The sequence below is a fragment of the Seriola dumerili genome, unplaced genomic scaffold, assembly GCF_002260705.1.
Source record: "Seriola dumerili isolate Sdu_G_001 unplaced genomic scaffold, Sdu_1.0 BDQW01000073.1, whole genome shotgun sequence".
NCBI lineage: Eukaryota > Metazoa > Chordata > Actinopteri > Carangiformes > Carangidae > Seriola > Seriola dumerili.
In genome coordinates, this window is record NW_019174328.1 from 7,626,849 (window position 1) to 7,644,834 (window position 17,986).

At 41.6% G+C, this 17,986-nt stretch overlaps 1 protein-coding gene across 1 annotated transcript in view; it reads right to left on the bottom strand.

Annotated features, from left to right (window-relative positions):
* The window catches only part of itga9 (integrin subunit alpha 9), a 48,065-nt gene that overhangs the window by 13,926 nt on the left and 16,153 nt on the right, over positions 1 to 17,986 (bottom strand). Inside the window, exons 16-18 of the mRNA XM_022743712.1 lie at positions 2,437 to 2,589; positions 1,510 to 1,586; positions 895 to 1,042 (exon numbers count right to left, since the gene is read on the bottom strand). Of these exons, the coding sequence (XP_022599433.1) occupies positions 895 to 1,042; positions 1,510 to 1,586; positions 2,437 to 2,589 (378 nt within the window). The remainder of the gene's footprint in view (positions 1 to 894; positions 1,043 to 1,509; positions 1,587 to 2,436; positions 2,590 to 17,986) is intronic.

A 17,986-nucleotide genomic window follows, 5' to 3' on the forward strand; every position in this document is an offset into this window, starting at 1 on the left:
TAGCATCGGCAAAGCTCCTGAACCCATGGAGGCTCGTGTCAGAGCGCTCCGTCTGACGTGGCGTCTCTCTCAGCTGTGAGCGGACCTGCCGTGCTCTTTGCGACAAGTGAGCGAACAGACGTGAGCGGAGGCAGAGGTGGCTGCTGTGAAATCCATCCACATACTGTGGGGTCGCAAGGAAAATCTCTCAGGTTTAATGTGGGATGGCAGTGGGTAGATATTTCTTTAACAGGATGCTGAAATAGTTTTCTGTTACAGGTCAAAAAGCGGGAGGGGCAGGTCTGATCAATACCTCCATTAACCTCAGTCATTGTTCTTTTGCAAAGCTGCATTTACCCCGTTCAGCACGGCCCTATGGGAGTCTTTTGACACTGAATAATGAGATTTGAATGGTGCATAAATCAAGTGTGAGGCAGTATGAAGTATGTGATTTGTTCTCATGAAAACAGCTCATATGTTGTTGACATGGTGCGTCTGTCTTGAATGAGTCAAAGATGCATATGACAGGTCAGCCAGAGGAGCTGCCCTGTGAGACGGGACAGCTGTTGCTGCTGCTGCTGCTGCTGTTGCTGCTGCTGCTGCTTCTGGGGCTCTTCATCCTTTCATCTACAGGGCTGCATTTATGGCTCAGTCGAAGCTTTAAGTTCACGCAGGTCTGTCTTTTTGTACGCTTCACTGTTTAGACTGAGCTCCTGACACATCATCAGTCTTTTTAAATAAACCGTCTCTGAGAAAATGTACATCTCAGTGGAAAACTGATGATATTCAGCTGATATGTGTGTGTAAAATATGGCTATGTGTATCATTTCAACCTCAGATCCCCCACCAGATTTTAGAAATAAACATGAACACCTGAGTAAATAAACAACAGATTCTCCAGGAGCCACAACGAACCTTCTGCCAAAAATTGATGTAGAAAACTTCTCTGGAGAAGTTGAAGTAGATGTTGGTGTCGTAGGCGTCGTCTCCGGCGTTAGAGATGGTCAGGTTCAAGGAGACGTTCTTCACTCCCCCGAGGGCCAAATGTGGCTTGCTATGCACCCTGATGGGAACATAAAGTGAACAATGTATTAAAGAAAATAAATAAACTTTTTATAACAACTGTGGGATGTTACAGGGAGGAACAGTGAGCGAAGATTTATATTAACAAGGGAAGTAAGTTTGTTTTATTTCGAAATTTTTACTGTAAAATAAGTAAACAGAGAGGAGAGCCCTTAAAATAGAGTATATGATTGTTTCTGCAGAAGAACAAAGAATATACAAAGAAAAATGACAATTGGTTACCATGACAGACCTAAACTGTCACTAAATGCACAGAGAGCAGATGACACACAATAAAAAGAGAGGGAACTCCCTAACTATGGAAAAACATATGGATATCCTCCAAGCATGCGTCATGGTTCCACTACCCACACCCACATGGCCTATGACGTCAGCTTGCTTCCTCAGTACAGGAGGAAAAGGCAAAGACGGGGAAGGAATCTAAACTGTGAAGTCGCAAGTTTTTACCCAGAGAGCAACAGCTTCCCGTGAAGCCTCAGGTCTGCAGCGCAGTCGTCTGACAGGCAGTTCTTCTCAAACCAAGTCTGAAGAGGAAACAGTAAAGTACACAATTCATATGACCTCATGCTGTCCATGCACTGAACACACTGACTTCATATTCAGACTAGGGGGCAGTGTTGTGTTGCTGTTGGAGCTATCCAGGAGATTTTTTTTTTTTTTATCCAGGAGAGCCTGAAGTCTTTACTCTGTCTGATCTCTATTGTAATTAGTCAGAGGATGAGCTTTGGTTTGAGGCTAAATCATGAAAGGAAACTTAAGTCGAGCGTTGAAGTTCAATGAGTTTCAGATAAATGGATTCTGTAGGTGCTGAAAGATGCAAATCCCTCACTTTTTCAAGAAGTGCAGACAGTGGAGAAACACATGTGGGGCAGGTTAGAGGTGGTTGCAAAGAAAATAAATGAATCAGTCTTTTTGGACTCCACTCAAGAAAAGCTAACACAGACAATAATAAGCTGGTAACTAACACCAAATCATTATAACTTCAATTTGAGCTATTTCCTTCATTCCTTCTGTGGTCCTTATGTCAGGTGTGAGAAGAATTTCACCTCAGTCAAATCAGGAAAAATAAGGAAATGAACTGTATCAGAATCAGAACTGCTAGAGAATAATTGTGTTCCTCTTGACACGAGAGCAAGATTGACATAAAACAAACACTGTTGCAACTTGCATGAAACTGCACCATCTATAAAAGTGCAGGATGATACGATAAATAAAAAATGAGATCGAAAGCGGCTTCAACTGGAGAATAATCATGATCTTTTCACTCTACGCACTTTTTTTTTTTTAGACCGTCTTTTTTTTCCAGTGATGAAAACGAGACGCCCTGAGACCTTCAGCAGCTCCATTTGATATCATATTAATCCTTATTTTTACCTCATTCCTCACTGCGATCTTGTTTCCTTTCCTCCATCGTAGCACCGGAGTGAGCGCGGGCAGGTCTCGCTCCTGGTGTCCCGTCAGCACGTGCTTCCCCAGGCTGTAGGCCACCTCGAACGTGATGGCCGTGAACACGTCCTTCACATCTTTCTATAGAGACAATAAACAACAAGGCTATTGCAAAGAATTTTGCCCGACCATAGACACAAATCTGTTAAAACTAATTTTAACCTCAAAGCAAGAACTGGATGATTATGGTAATTTAACATCTTTCTCTAATTGTCGTCTGGAGCAAAGACTGATCACACTGCAGATTATCAGAACTTTATACAGTGTGGATATAATGTTATCACTGTAATCACTGAGCAAAAGATCCCCATGGTTGCATGCAGATGTAAGTAGACCGGTAAACCACAAAATCACCTTAATCTCTGATCAATATATTTCTTTTCTGTCATTTTGCTGAAAGTAGTAATAACAGGGCCACCACTAAATGTTTTCAGCAAAGTGAACATGAAGACCTCTTTCTTTAAAACCTGCTGGCTCTGCCTCTGAGAGCTATCTTTTCGTTTCTGGCGGCTCCATCTGAGACCACAAAAGAAGTGTTTAATTTGGCACCGGGTTTGGAAACAATGCAGACAGAATGAAAACAGAGCTAAATGCGATCAAATCCCATATCTTCATTAGATGACAGCGCTGAAAGACATACATGGGAAAAGCAGATACTGATGTTGCTTTTTCATCTCTTCTGTCCATTACAGCCACGCTCAGCTCTTTGAAGGCTTGGTGGGTCTGACTCTCGTCTTAATGTCTAAAAACTGCAGCAAAAACACACGCATAGGCAACCTGCGCCCCTTTGCCAAGCTGATGTCTACCAACACGGAGCCGAACCCACAATATAAACACAAAGGGCTCTCCTGTGTTTTCCGGTGGTCACTTAGGCCACTCGTTCTTTTGCACTTTCTCTCTTTTGTCCATTATCAGACCTTTTTCCAGTGTCCACCCACCCATCCTCTTTCCTCGGGCAGGGCCGGTCTGGGCTTTGGACACATTAGGCAACAGCAGTGCAGAACCCACCCAACTCATCAGCAGTGAGAGAGTTACAGCAGGAAAGAGCAACCGTTAGTGCAGGACGTGAACAGACAAAAACAGAAGATTTGGGGCTCACTTGGGAAATGGTGCTGGACACAGATAAAAACATGGCTTTGCTGATAATATCAAAGAATTTGTAGCGATTTTCTGTCATTATCTGGTTGGCTGTACAGTTGGCGGTTGAAAATAGGGCTGGAAATAGCATTTTATTTATTTTCTTGCTTTATCAACTCATTTGTTCATTTATAAAACTTTCCAGAACCCAAGCTGACATCTTCAAATTGTTTTGTGCAACCATCAGTTCAAAACCCAAAGGTATTTAATTTACTATCACATAAGACCCAGAACAAACAAACAAAAAATCATATTTGAAAACTGGAGCCAGGGAAAAAGCATTTATGCTACGCTAGCAGCATTCCCCTGTGTACGGGCTGCAGCTCGCCATGTACAGGAAGTGTTGACGGCAGCATGTGCGTACCAGATCTGGTATCGAGGAGAGTATAAAGGTTTGTACGGCTTTGTAATACTGAGCACTCTTAGCAGTGAGCTCACGCATCTATGATAAGAGGAGAAAACATGTCAGTCAGTAACTACCTGCACTACTTAAAGCAAGCCAATCTTTGTCACACTGTACCTAAGTGAGTTTTTAAGGGTTGTAATTCTTTCATTTATACGGATTTTGGTTCCGGCACTATCCACTACACCACAGAAGCCCTGCTCAAATAAGGCAGGGTAATGCAGATGACAAAAAGACTTTGACCTCACATCCATCCCTGGAGTACAATTCATGCCTCATTGGACGTACAGAGACGGTGTTGTTCTAAGAGTAGGCCGGCTCAGCTGGGAGGTAACATGACACAGTGTGGTAGTCAGTGCTGGACGAGTGGTGGTGTATACAATGTAAGGCACTGGCAAAGCCCTCGGCCTCAGTAGCCATTAACGCAGAATGCTTGAAATGGCCCCTGTCCTCTGGCCTCTGAGTGAACTGACCCCCTGGGAGTTCACTGCTTGGGTCTCCAGCCCCAAACTCCCACCGCTTATCTCACATTTTCACAAGCCACAGGAGAAATGGGGGACATAATGACTCGAAATGAAATGCTGTGTTTTTGCACAATCTCATGCTTTAAGAGAGACTTTTATGTGCAAGTAAATAGGCATAATCTTTCCATTACAGTAGTGTGCTGTGGAGGGATCTATTATTGTGCATGAAGGGATCTATTATTGTGCAGATACAGGATGACTTTCTTCTAGAAGCACAGGCCTACAGACTGTTAACTAACTGGAGAGCTCCCAAGACTCACAGAAAGCTTAGATTAGAATTGCCAGAGGCTGTTCAGTAACACTTGGCCTAAGCTTTTATTATCCCTTGATCAATGCTGCCAATTGCCCCACCCAAATCCACGCCCCTGGTCCGGTCATTTACTCCCTCCTGACCCTGCTTTTAATTCCTGTATTTATGGAACAGAGGAGTTCCTGAGCTCCAGCTGAGAAGGACACCGGCTCGTGTTAACTGCCTGCTACCTATAATTTTATGGAAAGAAACCCAACAACTGTTCCTTACATGACGGCAAGTTTACAAGAGAAAACTTGTGACAGGTCGTTCTCGACTTAAAGGCCTCCACTGTGTAAATCCTCATGCAAACATAAAGGCCGCTCTATCTGATCTCAGATCAGATACAGCAAGTCTGGGATTTATTTTATTTAAAGAACATTACAATGAAAGTGGAGATATGAAACAGGAGGTTTCAATAGCGTATGGCATTTGAAAAAAAAAAAAAAAAAAAACATTCTTCCTCTGACGTACTGTTACAAAAAGCTGAACTCATAAGCAATAAAACACACGCTCACTCAGTTTAATATAGTCAGGGGGTTTTGCTGCAACAGCCTTGGCCAGTAGCTGATGCTGGCTAAAGTAAGCTAATGAGCCAGTTTGCCGACTTAATGACTTTTGACCGACTTTTCTACTTGTGCTCAGTCACACTGTGGTTTAGCATGTCACAGATAAACACTTCAACTGTTTTTTCACAAAGTAAAACACAGTAAAAGCACTGCAATTGTTTTTGAGAAACTGCTGAGAAACAATTGACCAATCAGAGCTTTGTGGGCAGGGTTTACAATGTTGATGTCATTAGTGCAGTGTACATGATTCTTTCAGCCCCATTCATCAGGTTAGGGCCATTTATTTCTATCTGACACACGGAAAAGTAAAATTTTACACATAGTGTGATTTTTGAAGGATTTTTGATTGAAGGGTTTTCTTTTTTTTTTTACATTGTCCCGAGAGTGGGAAATACTGCCAATAAAAAAGGTAGATTAGATGGATCACCTAAAAACAGTCTGAACCCTCTCATCATCCCATGGACAAAATGACTTATTAATGGTTCCAGTCATACTGTAGAGATGCCAGCAAACTCAGTGGGAAGCAGCTGTTTTCCAGCAGTTCCCACCATACTTTGGAAACTGTAAATTCTCAACTATATAGGACCAAAATCTGCATGTCACGGCAGTGGGGATCTTTTATGACACACTTGATACACACTCTTCCTCCCAGTATGCATATTCATATAGCTAACTCACAGGAAAGAGGACAGCTTGCCACTCTGCTTGTTTTGAAAGAAAACAACTGGGAATCAAACCTTCACCTACACTTTCACAACACCCTCTGTTTGCGGAACAAGGTTTCTGCCAATACATTATCTCCATATTTATGTTCACACTCAGGACACATTCATTTAGTGCAGCAGAGAATAACTCACCCCCTTACCAACCATTCTTTCCCCTTGATTTCCCTCTAAGCTGCCTGTATGACTTTTTTCCTACAATTGATGCTTGCATGTTTAAGCAACATAGAAACTGCAGCTGTATGAATGAACCTGACTTAGTTGAACATAGTTTATAGATTTCAACCTGAACTGTAGCTGAGCTGTACTTGAGCTGCACTTTAGTGCTGCAAGCTCTGATTCTAACATGCTAATCTGATCAACAGGATGGCAACGCACCAAGTTGCCCTCTTCATGCTCACAGAGCAGCTCCGCCGTGGTGGGTGCGGGGAGGGTGACGTCAGGCTGCAAGAGGCTCTGATCCTCAGTTTAAATGCCTCATGCTTGGCTGAAATGCGCAAGAGCCTCTCTCTCAGCCAAACCGTTCCCTCAAAAGCATATAGCCTAAGCCCGGCCGTGGGAAGTCTTTATTAACTCGTGAGCGAAACGCGCACACAGCTCTCCTTTTTAGGACAATGGCTGTTTGGACGACTTGCAGGTTGAGGGCATTTCATTCAAGGGCTAAACTCCAGGGAATCTTAAAAGCTTTTTAGTTAAGTGATGAATGGATTCAGCCTGTCAAAGGTTAGGGTTATGTGTGTATACTGAGACAAAGGGAGACAACTTGAAATTGGAAGAATTTACAGTAATGTCTGCAGCAAACGGCAGACATGCACTCAAGCAGTTTATCTCAGCTTGAAAAAGAGTCTATTACTGAAATGTTAAGTGTGTAACCCTCCGCCAGATCGACTACAGGTCAAACTTTAGCAGCTGCTCATCTCACAATAGGTTAGCAGATGTTGGGAAGCCTAGAAATAACAAACTATGTAGGAGCAGGAAAGAGTGTCATCCAGTTGTTTTGCTTAGAAACCTTTCTGGAGAAGTCAGCAGTGAACTGCTTCACTCTGTCCTAATGCTCCTAAATCTTTCACAACACGTGTTGTGGCAGAATGATCAGAGTCTGTATCTGCTTTGTCACCATAGCTTCTTAAAATAAAAATAAAAAAAACTGCTATTCATAAAACAGAAGATCAGAGATCTATTAATAAATCACATGGTCCATCTTCATATTTAACAAAATTCTTTTTGGTTTGATCACATCTTACTTGATTTATCTGCTGTGAACTTCATTCATTTCCAACAACACACCCTTTACGTTCTGCTAAAACCCCCAAAGGTGCAGCTCCTCACTTCACTGCTGTTGCCAGGGCATACAATCAGTAATAACACATGAATACCTTCCTTCAAAGACAATGTCAAGGACTCCTGAGTGAGGACGTGTGCAGTGCAGAATCTAAATCTGGTCATTTTGTCCTGTTTTCCATTTCCTCCTGTTGTTTTGTGACTTTAAATGCACCTTCCCTTCAGTTCCTGCATCCATTATTGTGCGCTCTTTGGCCTGTCATTTCAAATGAGTGTTTTTCTGCCTCTTGTAAGTTTTAGTTAAATAGATCTTGTATTTTTTTTGTCAATTTACATATGTTTTTGTCATATAGGATTAGCTGGTGTTATTTCAGTATCATTCTTTTTTACATTTAGAGGCAGCAGAACAAGCTATTAACCCAACTCTGATCACCTTATAAAGCTGAGTTTGCAAACCTGTTAGTGAATAGTTACATATTCATATTTATCATATTCAATAGTTACATGTCATATCTACACATCCAATAGACACCAAGCAACATTAGCATTCATTTGGAATCATGTTTCTGGCCACCTATGGTTCACTAACTCTCCTACTAGCTCTATTTTGGTCTCCACCAACTCTGACAGCTGATTGCTAAGGGCTAACAACTCCTGAGGGGAATATCTAGTAATTCCATTGTGTTCACACTGTCTGTCTGCTATTTGGTCCTTCACATGTGGCACAACACGGTGGATTTATCAGAGCTTTGTGACTGAAAAGAGCTGCCCTCTGAGGGTGGAAATGGCAACAACAAAACTGTAAAGTTGCAGGCCGTAAAATCAAAACAGTGAGCTCAAAGGTGCTAAACAAAACTGCAAAAAAGCTTTATAATTCTCTGTGGGTTTATCACTAGTGACTCCTTTCAAATCAATTCAAAAATCAATCAGTGTAGCTATAAATCTGCAATAACTGATTTTTTTGGCCACTTGGTAGCAGCAGAAACAAGTTGTGAAACAGCTGTGTCCAACTCATGAATTCAAGTCTAATATTCACTCTTCTTTTAGCTCTGGTTTTAGTCTTCACCAAGTCCTGAGGGAAATATCAGGCTCTCTAGCTGCTGAATGCTCCACTGTGCTCACCACCTGGTCGCTAACTTTGTCTGTTAACTGCTGATTGGTGCTGACAAGATACAGTGTGTTTGAACCAGACCAGTAAAGTTGTTTAGGTGAACTGCTAAACAATGAGCGGTAAATGAGGTAATCAGTCTCTGTAGGTTCATCACTATAAGCGACCCCTTTCACTTTGTCACATTGTTTCCACCCTGTCATTTGATATTGTGTTATGATATGGAAATATAGATTATTAAGCAAGATGTCTTGTCTGAAAAAAAGGACATGAATCTATTTAAGTAATAATGTTCTTAATAGCAAGTCTGGAAAAAATGATACAAGTCGACAAATACTTTAATCCCTTCATCCTGTCCAAAACCAAATAATTCTGACTAATGTGAAAATGCCATATTACCAGTCATACCAAATAAATGCAGTATGCCTTTGAAAATGGTTCATTCAACATGTAGCCATGTTTACTCCGACCACTGGAAAAATGGTTCAGTCTGTCTGATGTTAGTAATAGACGCTGTGATCCTCAGATGTCTGTCCAGCTTCACACACCAACCTGATAAATCACACACTTCACACACTCCACAACCTGTTGTGCATAAAAACAAACTGTTGCCCAGAAAATAAACTGAACTGACAGAGCATTTCAGACGTGCGCACAGCAGAGAGCCCAGAGCTCGCTGAACACTGTGCCTAGAACCAAAGGCAAATATGTTCTTATTACTGAGAGCTAAGCCAGGGATGGTTCTGCTTATTAAGATAATTTGGTTAGAAATGAAAACAAATGTGTGGATTTACCAGGCTGTACACTCACGGTAATTAGGAGTAAATCATGCTTTCAGTAAACAGTGGACTGGTCTTACCTACAATGAATTTTTGCACAAATAAATCAAAACCCCTTCACTCGTCATTGTGGCATTTGGACCGGATGGAAAAATGAGGACAGGGGTGTATTTTAACATCAGAATTGTTGGTACAGTGAAAGTGTGAGTCTGTCACATGGTCATGGAGTCATAACGTTTGAACGTAGAAGAATATTTTGTTATTCATTTCTAAATCTCCCCCATTCCCCATTCTTCCCCTCCCTCCATGTTTAAATCATTACTGTCTCATTTTTTTTTTCACTTTTTCCCTGATTTGTGTCCAGTTTGATATTTACGACAAACATCAAACACTGATTCCCTTGAATGCCTCTCCTGTACCTTCACTGCTGTGAAGAAAAATAGGATACAAGAGAAACAACACAAAGAAATGCTGCTGTATATTTTCAAAGTGAGACCTCTGTAAACTAAAAGAATTCTTTGTACAATTTTTAGGCTGCTGTTTCTGTGAAAACATAACTCAACCAAATCCTAACCTTTAGCAAGACTGAGTGTTGCTAGATACGGCAGTGTGTTGAAATGTCTCCCATGAGCAAACACATATTTCCTCCTGGCGAAAACAGAGGAGCACCATCACGTAACTGACAGGAAACGTATACCATCTGTACTGTCATGCATGAGGCCGCGTCGTGAATAAATACCAATAAATACCATGTTGCTCTCAACGCATCACGCACGTAAAACATTTATTTGCAGAAGTACACACTGACTGTTATTCAAAATCCTTGTCTCACACACCAATGTTCACAATCTGGACCACACAAACAAACAAACACACACACACACACACACCCCTCTCTGCTTGAGACTTTCAGTAAAACGACTCTCCGTTCCATAAAGATCCCATGGGTGCAGATAAGGAGATATATACGTCTCTTACGCCTCGGAGGATCCAAGTGTATTGAATTTATTGCTTTTTAAAACAATGTTCACGTAAACACAAATTGCAGGAAACTTTTATGGTCTCACATGCATCATGAAGAAGGCATTCAACATTTGACCCTTGGACAGTTAAAACCACAGCTGGGATTTATAAAGGAGGAGAGAAAGGTGCCTCATTTCCCCGGTGGAAATTGGCAGATGGAGTAGGTTTACTGCTCAAACATACCAAATTCATCAGCGTGTTATTTTTACTACAGTCTATCAACAACAACTTGATTTAACGCCAACTCTAACTATAACTATATCAGTGTAATATCTGGGTCTAAAAAAAAAAAAAAAATCCAGCCAGCCACCTATAAATACACGGACGTCTTCTCTCATATCTCAGTTCCTCTCCACTCTTCTCCCTCATTGTGATACTCTCAACACATTATTTGCTTCTGTGCTATTTTCAGTCTTATTACTGCATCTCATTTGAGAGAATTACAACGGTCTACACTCTTGAAATGACCCTAAAGCTGTAAAGTTGAGCCCTAGAAATTCAGGAGCAGTAAATTAGTCTAAACGGTCCTGTATTACAGCCTCTTCATTTTCCAAATTCTTGACCCAGGGCTCCCGTCATCATCATGTCTATCTGCCTTTAACCCCTCGCTGATCTCTATTGTAACCTGACTGATGAGTGTGGAGTCACCACAAGGACACATGCAAGGCTTTCCTAAGAAGCAAAACAAACCTTTTGCTAAAAAAAAAAAAAAAGGAAGAATCCAGATGAGGTCCTTTTAAGGAAGCAGCTCAGTGGTTTGAGAATCAAACATGAACAAGGTGGACTTAGTCACTGTTTAAATCAGTTTTATGTTTAAGGCAATAATGGGAAGGTAACTAATAGTGCTACTACAAATAATAAGAAATATCACACTGATTTCAGACACTCAAATATAATGGCAGGGGGTGAAGATAGTGTCCTAGGCAGCAAATACGGAGAGATTTCAGACACAGACGGTGTTTTATTCCTAAAGTTATTTAACTAAAGGCATCAGAATTACATTACTGAATTTTGTTGCCATTTAGAAAAAACCGCAAGCATCTGAAGACTTCCTGTGTTTGAGAGATTAACTTCGCTCAACATCCTGATACATACTCCTTCTACATAAACAGGATGCTTGTTATCTTTACTCTTACTCAGTTAATTAAAGAAGAACAGTGAAATAATAAGGATTCATTTACAACAGTTCATGGCTGCTGATTTTTCATGTCATGTCTTGTCATTACAAGCTTTTATTGAAAATTTGCATTTCACTCTCATGAGAAACCCACCAGCTGATAGATGAGATGCCAGCAAGGAGGAGCAGATCTTTTTTTTTTTTAATGGAGTTCAGTGTGTTTGTGAGCTTGAGTCTATTCCATCCTGGTGAGAGAGGAGGTCTCCAGATGCTTCCTGCAGCTGATTTCGTCACTGTGCACAAACCCTGGAGCACTTTTACATGACTGTTATTGTTGGAGACGCTTTAGACAAAACTTGCAGCACAAATTAGTCAAATGAGGGCAGGTTAGAGTCACTGCCGCACATAAACAAATGTCTGCTGTATACATTTGTTCCGCTTCCTTTGTGGCAGATCTTGCCCATTTATACAGGAAGCAGAATTTTGATGCTGACGCCACCGCATCAGGAATATACACTAATATTAACAAATGGGTCAAGTAATGGGAAATGATGACGGCGTCACCGCCAGGAAGTTAAGGAAGTGTCAAGAAGATGCAAAGTGATGAAGTAGCCTTTTGTTGTATCCTGGTTGGTGAAGCACAGGCACCATCGCATCATGACGTTCTGACTGTGCACGCAAGCGCGAGTTCACACTGAACACTCGCATGCATGCACGTTTCCTCTGCAATGGAAGCGGGAAACATGGCAAGAGAAACTCTTTCATTGTGGTCAGACTTGGCCACCCATTACGCTGCCTCGCAATGGCACTGTGTGGCAGAAACGCGGCCAAAAGACTGCGGAAACATTCTACCCAGCATGCCTAGCTGCCAAAATCAACAAATCATCAAATCTGGTCCGTCTTGATATGAGTAACAACGATGGATTCACTATGGCAACAACACAGGGTAGGACTAATGAGCAGCCATACCAAAAATAATAGCTCACTTATATCTTAAATACACACGCATGAGAAGAAGTACATGGGAAATGTAACTTGTTTTACTGTAACAAAAGTCTGTAAGTCGTGCACTCCCAAAACAAGCCTGGAGAAGAAGTGTCTAATGTTCACTCTGGCATGACCATGTAGGGAAATCCTGACCAAAATATTACCCTGAGCTAAAATTAACCTGAATAGCTTTTTTTCAGAATCCAGTAAATGTTATCATCACTAATTCTCACGGAAAAAGGATTCAGCTCAACTTATTTTATGCGACAGTGTCTATGACATTTCCCACTTGATATATTATTGCAGCGCACTGCTGTAGTATTTTTTTTTTTCATGATATTCTTTATAAATAGGTGCTTGACTTGCTGCCATGTGTAATAGAAACAGCTGGGTTTGATTACCTTCCTGCTATACGCTTTCATTGTATCAGATCTCTTGGCCTGAGGTAAATGAAACCGGGGCAACGGCATCAGGGGAATTGCACGTTTCTACTGAACTGTAAAAGAGGCAAACAAAGCAGGCAGTGTGGCGGTGGCCCAGCTCTGGTGTTTCCACGTGCCAGACAGTGTTGAGGCTCTGGGACTTTGTTTAGCTGGAGACTCTTAGGGATGCAGCGACAGGATCTCCTGCTTTGCTTTACTCCCCAGAGTTTCCTGTTTGTCTGCGGAGAGCAGACTTGGGTCAAACAGTGAGTGCAAATGATTTTTCACATTTGTTTTGGCTTACTTTGAGGAACAGATTAGTGGACTTAACTGCATATGGCAGTTCAAACACTGTCAAGTAAGCCGTCAATCACAGAAAAGTGCATCACAGCGTCTTTCTTTTACTTCACTTTGATTGTCCAGATCTTCTGGGATGACAAGTTACATTCTTTGAGCCTCATCTCACTGTCTGCCACAGATACAACAAGGTAAAGTAACCAGCAAAGTGTCTGTAAAAACAGTTTTAGACTTGGGTCAGTGTCAATAATGAACCTCTGAAGCCTTTTCTGGTCAATCAAATTAAACTGACTAAAGCTGCAAATAACAATAATTTTCACTGTCAACAATATAAATGATTATTTTCTTGATTAATCAGTTGAGTTACCGCAGCAGTCTGTGTTGCAGGTGTCACACAACGATTACATCACTCTTTTCTTTGTAGGCAAAATAACCCATTTTTGTTCATGTTCACGTATCAGTGGTAGTGCCCAAGTTCATCAAATAAAAAAATCTAATTTGTAAAATACTAGTTATCAATAATTAGCTGGAAGCTTTAATTAATAACTTATCATTGTTGTAGATTAACAACTTATGTATAAACTGACTGATCATTTCAGTTCTACTATTGGCTGTTGGGACTTTACCGTTCTGCTTGTGCCTAATTTCAGAAATCAGCCATTTGTGGATACAGGCAGCGTGTTTTATGTTGGAAGTGAACCTGATAATGCATCAGAATACAAACCCCCACTAAGAGATTTATTCTCTAACTTGTAAAGCTGCAGTTTGTTGGTTTATCATTTGGCTTTCAGGCTTTGTTTTCTAACAAAATACAACATGTCAAAGACAGATTGGTACAAATGAGATGTGACGCTAACAAACAAACAGACACACAGACGAGTTCCTGGCTCCTTCTTTAACCTCATAGTGCATCATCAGTCCATCTACCCGGTCTGAAAATCTCATGCATTAACATGCTTGTATAATCTGGTTTTTCCATTCAGTAATAAGCAACTGGAGACTGGAGATGGCCTCAGTGCATTTAACCTTGGCAGTTAGATGTTTATACTGCAGATGCCCAAATAACAGCAGCCAGTCTTTAGAATGAAATTTGATGGAGCTTTAAATACTCCAGTGGTGCCAAGCAAATGTTAGGGGGGCATAAGATATAGGCCACATACTCAGTGGAATATAGGCCAGAGGAAAGTGAGCAGGATACTTTACGAGCTAAATTAAACAGACAACTGTTACAGGCAGGGCTCTCGCTGCCTATTTTAGCTCCTCCTCAGAGACTGTGCTGAACCTACAGCGCTGCACAATACCACTCATGACCACAAATGGAAGTGGCTATTGGCATGATTTCAAGGCTCACGTGCGCCGTGTGACGGGACTGCTGGAGTCCAACCACGCATATGACGATGGATGACTCGCCAAAGATGTAAACATGCCACCAGTTGTGATCAAGGAAGAAGCGCAGAACATCTACCAAAGCAATACTCAAAACATGTTTACGACGACAAGCAATAAATCATGGCATAGTGAGCAGTAAAGGCCAGCCTACAACCACATAGCATGTGACACCGTGAATAATGAATGCTTTATAGTTTAAAGTTAGACATATATCTCAATGTAATGTTGACATTACACCTGTTGCACTTTAAATTTACGGACACTGATGCACTCCACTCAACATATGGCAGGCATACATAGATAAACAAAGCACAGAACATGATCTGAATACCGGTGTCACTTCATTTGTTTTGTTTTGTTTTTTATTAATGTTAGCATTGTGGCTCTGTGGATGGCGTGTATACATATATACCATGCTCTACGGATGGTATAAATATCCATTATCATACGCACATACAGAAGATACCAGTAGGGTAGCGCACAGTAAAAAAAAAAAAATGTCTGCATGTAAAAAGTCAGTTATATTGTCTTATAAGAATTTGCACTGTTCCAGATTTCTGTCGGTGCTGCCGCTGTAATAAAATGTAATTACTGAGGCCATGTCTATTTGCACATGAATAACACTCCAAACCTTCAAACTATTTCACTACAAGTGCTCTGGCTTGCACAATAAGAAGAGAGACTACTCCACATGCCGACAGGGCAAAATGACTTAACACAACACATACAACTGAAGAATTTCCGCTTAAAGTTAGTGGTTCTCTAGTTAAATGACTCATTTCCATCTCACGCACTGCACCTCTGGTCTGATCTGAGCCCCGATCATTCATCAGTCATCACTGCTAGGAACTGCCTTCCCTCCTTAATGTGAGGTACAACTGAAGGAAAAGCCTGCACAGTGTTTATTTAGCTAAAAATAACCAAACAAAGTCCATCTGGAGGGCTGGTATGCTGTCAGTCGATGCCAATGAAAACATGTTTAAAATGATCAACATGAAAGTGTTGCATAATTTCAGAGAGAATTACAGAAAAAAAATGTTAGGATTGAACTATTAGCTTCTGTACTCTGTGCTCTCTGAATAACTCCTGTTATGAACTTGTGTTCTCAGCACTACATGATTTACTGAGTGGCCGGTCCAGCTTCTTTTTTTTTTTTTTTAAACTTGATTTCAGATGGGGAAAGTCCAGCAGTCCTGTTGCTTCATGTACATTACGCAGGGCAAATTCAACTTTAACAGTGCGTTATTAAACCTTGCTGTTAACTGAGGTCCTTTAAAAGTTGTTTAATTCTTAATTTAAGTCAACAAACGGGGTCGACAGATGGTCACAGTTTTTACAAACGTGAGAGTGGCTCAGAATAGCTCATGGCCTGCTTCCACCGGCCCTCACGCATCAGGGCTTGAGCAATCAACCCTGACGTGAGGGTTTTCCATCAGCAGCGCCAGCACGCAGCTCCAGTTGACACAACAGCAGCCCAGCACCCTGCTGTGATGCTATATCCCCAGCCCTGTGTTTTCACTGTATGTTATAGCTGAGAGAAAGGTGGGGTGGGGTGGGGTAATCCCCCCCCCCCCCAAACACCCTTGAGGATGTAGTCGGGCAACCAGCTGGTTTCCATTAGCATTCCTCTTCTGGGGAACGGGAGGACTGGCTCATGCGGGCAGACATATGAGGAAGATAAACGATGCGATCGGTCAAGCAGACTAGACTCTCTCTTAGAGCGGAGACAGATCACCTCTGATTATGGTGATTCCTCAACTCCTCGCTCAAGTTTAGGACAAACACGTACTGTATGATGAGACAGTTATAGGTCGTAATCTTTGTCCCTTTTACTCTTCATACATATACAAGTCGTTCAGCCCGTAAACAGTCTGGTAAGGTTGTAATTTGGGCACCACACCTTCACCATCCTGTGTGGCTTTTCAGCAGCTCTGGGAAGCTCACTCTTGCCTTTTGCTGCTGAGCAGGTGGAATTTGTGGATACATATAGTGAAACAATAATAATCCACACAGCTGCAGTGTCAACGACGCCGCACTTCACACCTCAGTCAAGCCAATCCAAATACTCTGCTCTACAGAGCGACGATGTAATGTTATCCGTGTGAAGTCACCCCAAAAGACACTTATAGAAATAGCGCATCATTTTGGTAGATACTCTTATTTGCTTTCTCGCATAGCGTTAGATGACAAAATCGATTCTTCATATTTGTTCCAGCCAGTTGACAGTTTAGCATCTTAGCATGAAGACTGGAAACATGGGGAAACAACTAACCTGTCTTTGTACAAAGGTAAAAAAGTACACCTGCTGGAAACTTTAAAGGTCGCTAATTAACACATTATATCTCATTCACTCAAAAAATTAAGACAGTTTGCAGAAGTTACAGCACATAGCCCCTTCTAAAACTTTTTTACCTTTGGACAGGGCCAGGCTAGCTATTGCCCCTGTTTCAAGTCTTCATGCTAAGTAAGATAACCATCTACTGGCTCCAGCTTAATAATGAACAGACGGACGTGAAAGGGGTATTGATCTCCTTATCTAACTCTCTATTTCCCAAAAACTGACCTATTCCTTTAACAACAAGTCTAATTATCCACCATCATTAGGGCCTCCACTAACCAACAGAGCTGTAAAATACGGCTCATCCCTGAGTTTAACATCTGGCCTGATGGATGGCACTTAAAGCATAAGCGTGTTTATCTCACAGACAGAGAGATGCCTGATAATTCACTCGCCCACCCACAAAACTGAGGGTGTTTGGTTACATGTTGAAATGTCAACTTTACCTTAGGGCGGAAACACTGCTTTAGATGACAAACTCTCCTGTTAATGTTCGGTGTGTTGAAACTTAGAAAAAGAGAAGTGAAAATTAAATTTGAAATGTTCTTGCACAACACTATCCGGTCTTAATGAAGAGCCTGGATAAACAAACACCAGAATTAACTGAATACCCATTGGTGGCTGTGATGTGTGTGTTGTGATAAATAAAATAGCTTACTGCCACAACCATTCTGTGTGACATACACTCATTATAGTGTGACTGGTTGAAGGAAGAGAGGCAGGCATGGTAATGACAGCCCCCCCCCCCTCTTAGTCAGCAGCTCAGCCTCCCATGAAGAAAGTGCCTGGAGAGCACCGTTGAGAACGCCAGTGAAATTTACAGGCCTGCAGTGGGCCTCTGTATTAGAGGAGGTGAAACACGGATGGTGCCCTCAGGATAAGGACCCTCTCCCTGGCTACACTACTAAATCACAGAGGAACACAATAGAGTTACTATGCAATGACAAAGGAGACTCTGTTTCCTGTTTCTGTCACTTTCTGCACACGCACACTTGAGCAGCATGGCTTCACGAACCATCAAGCGCCTTACTGTTACCTTTAACCTGACCCAGCTGGGCGACACAAATAGCTTCCCAGCAGATGCCTGCTGATC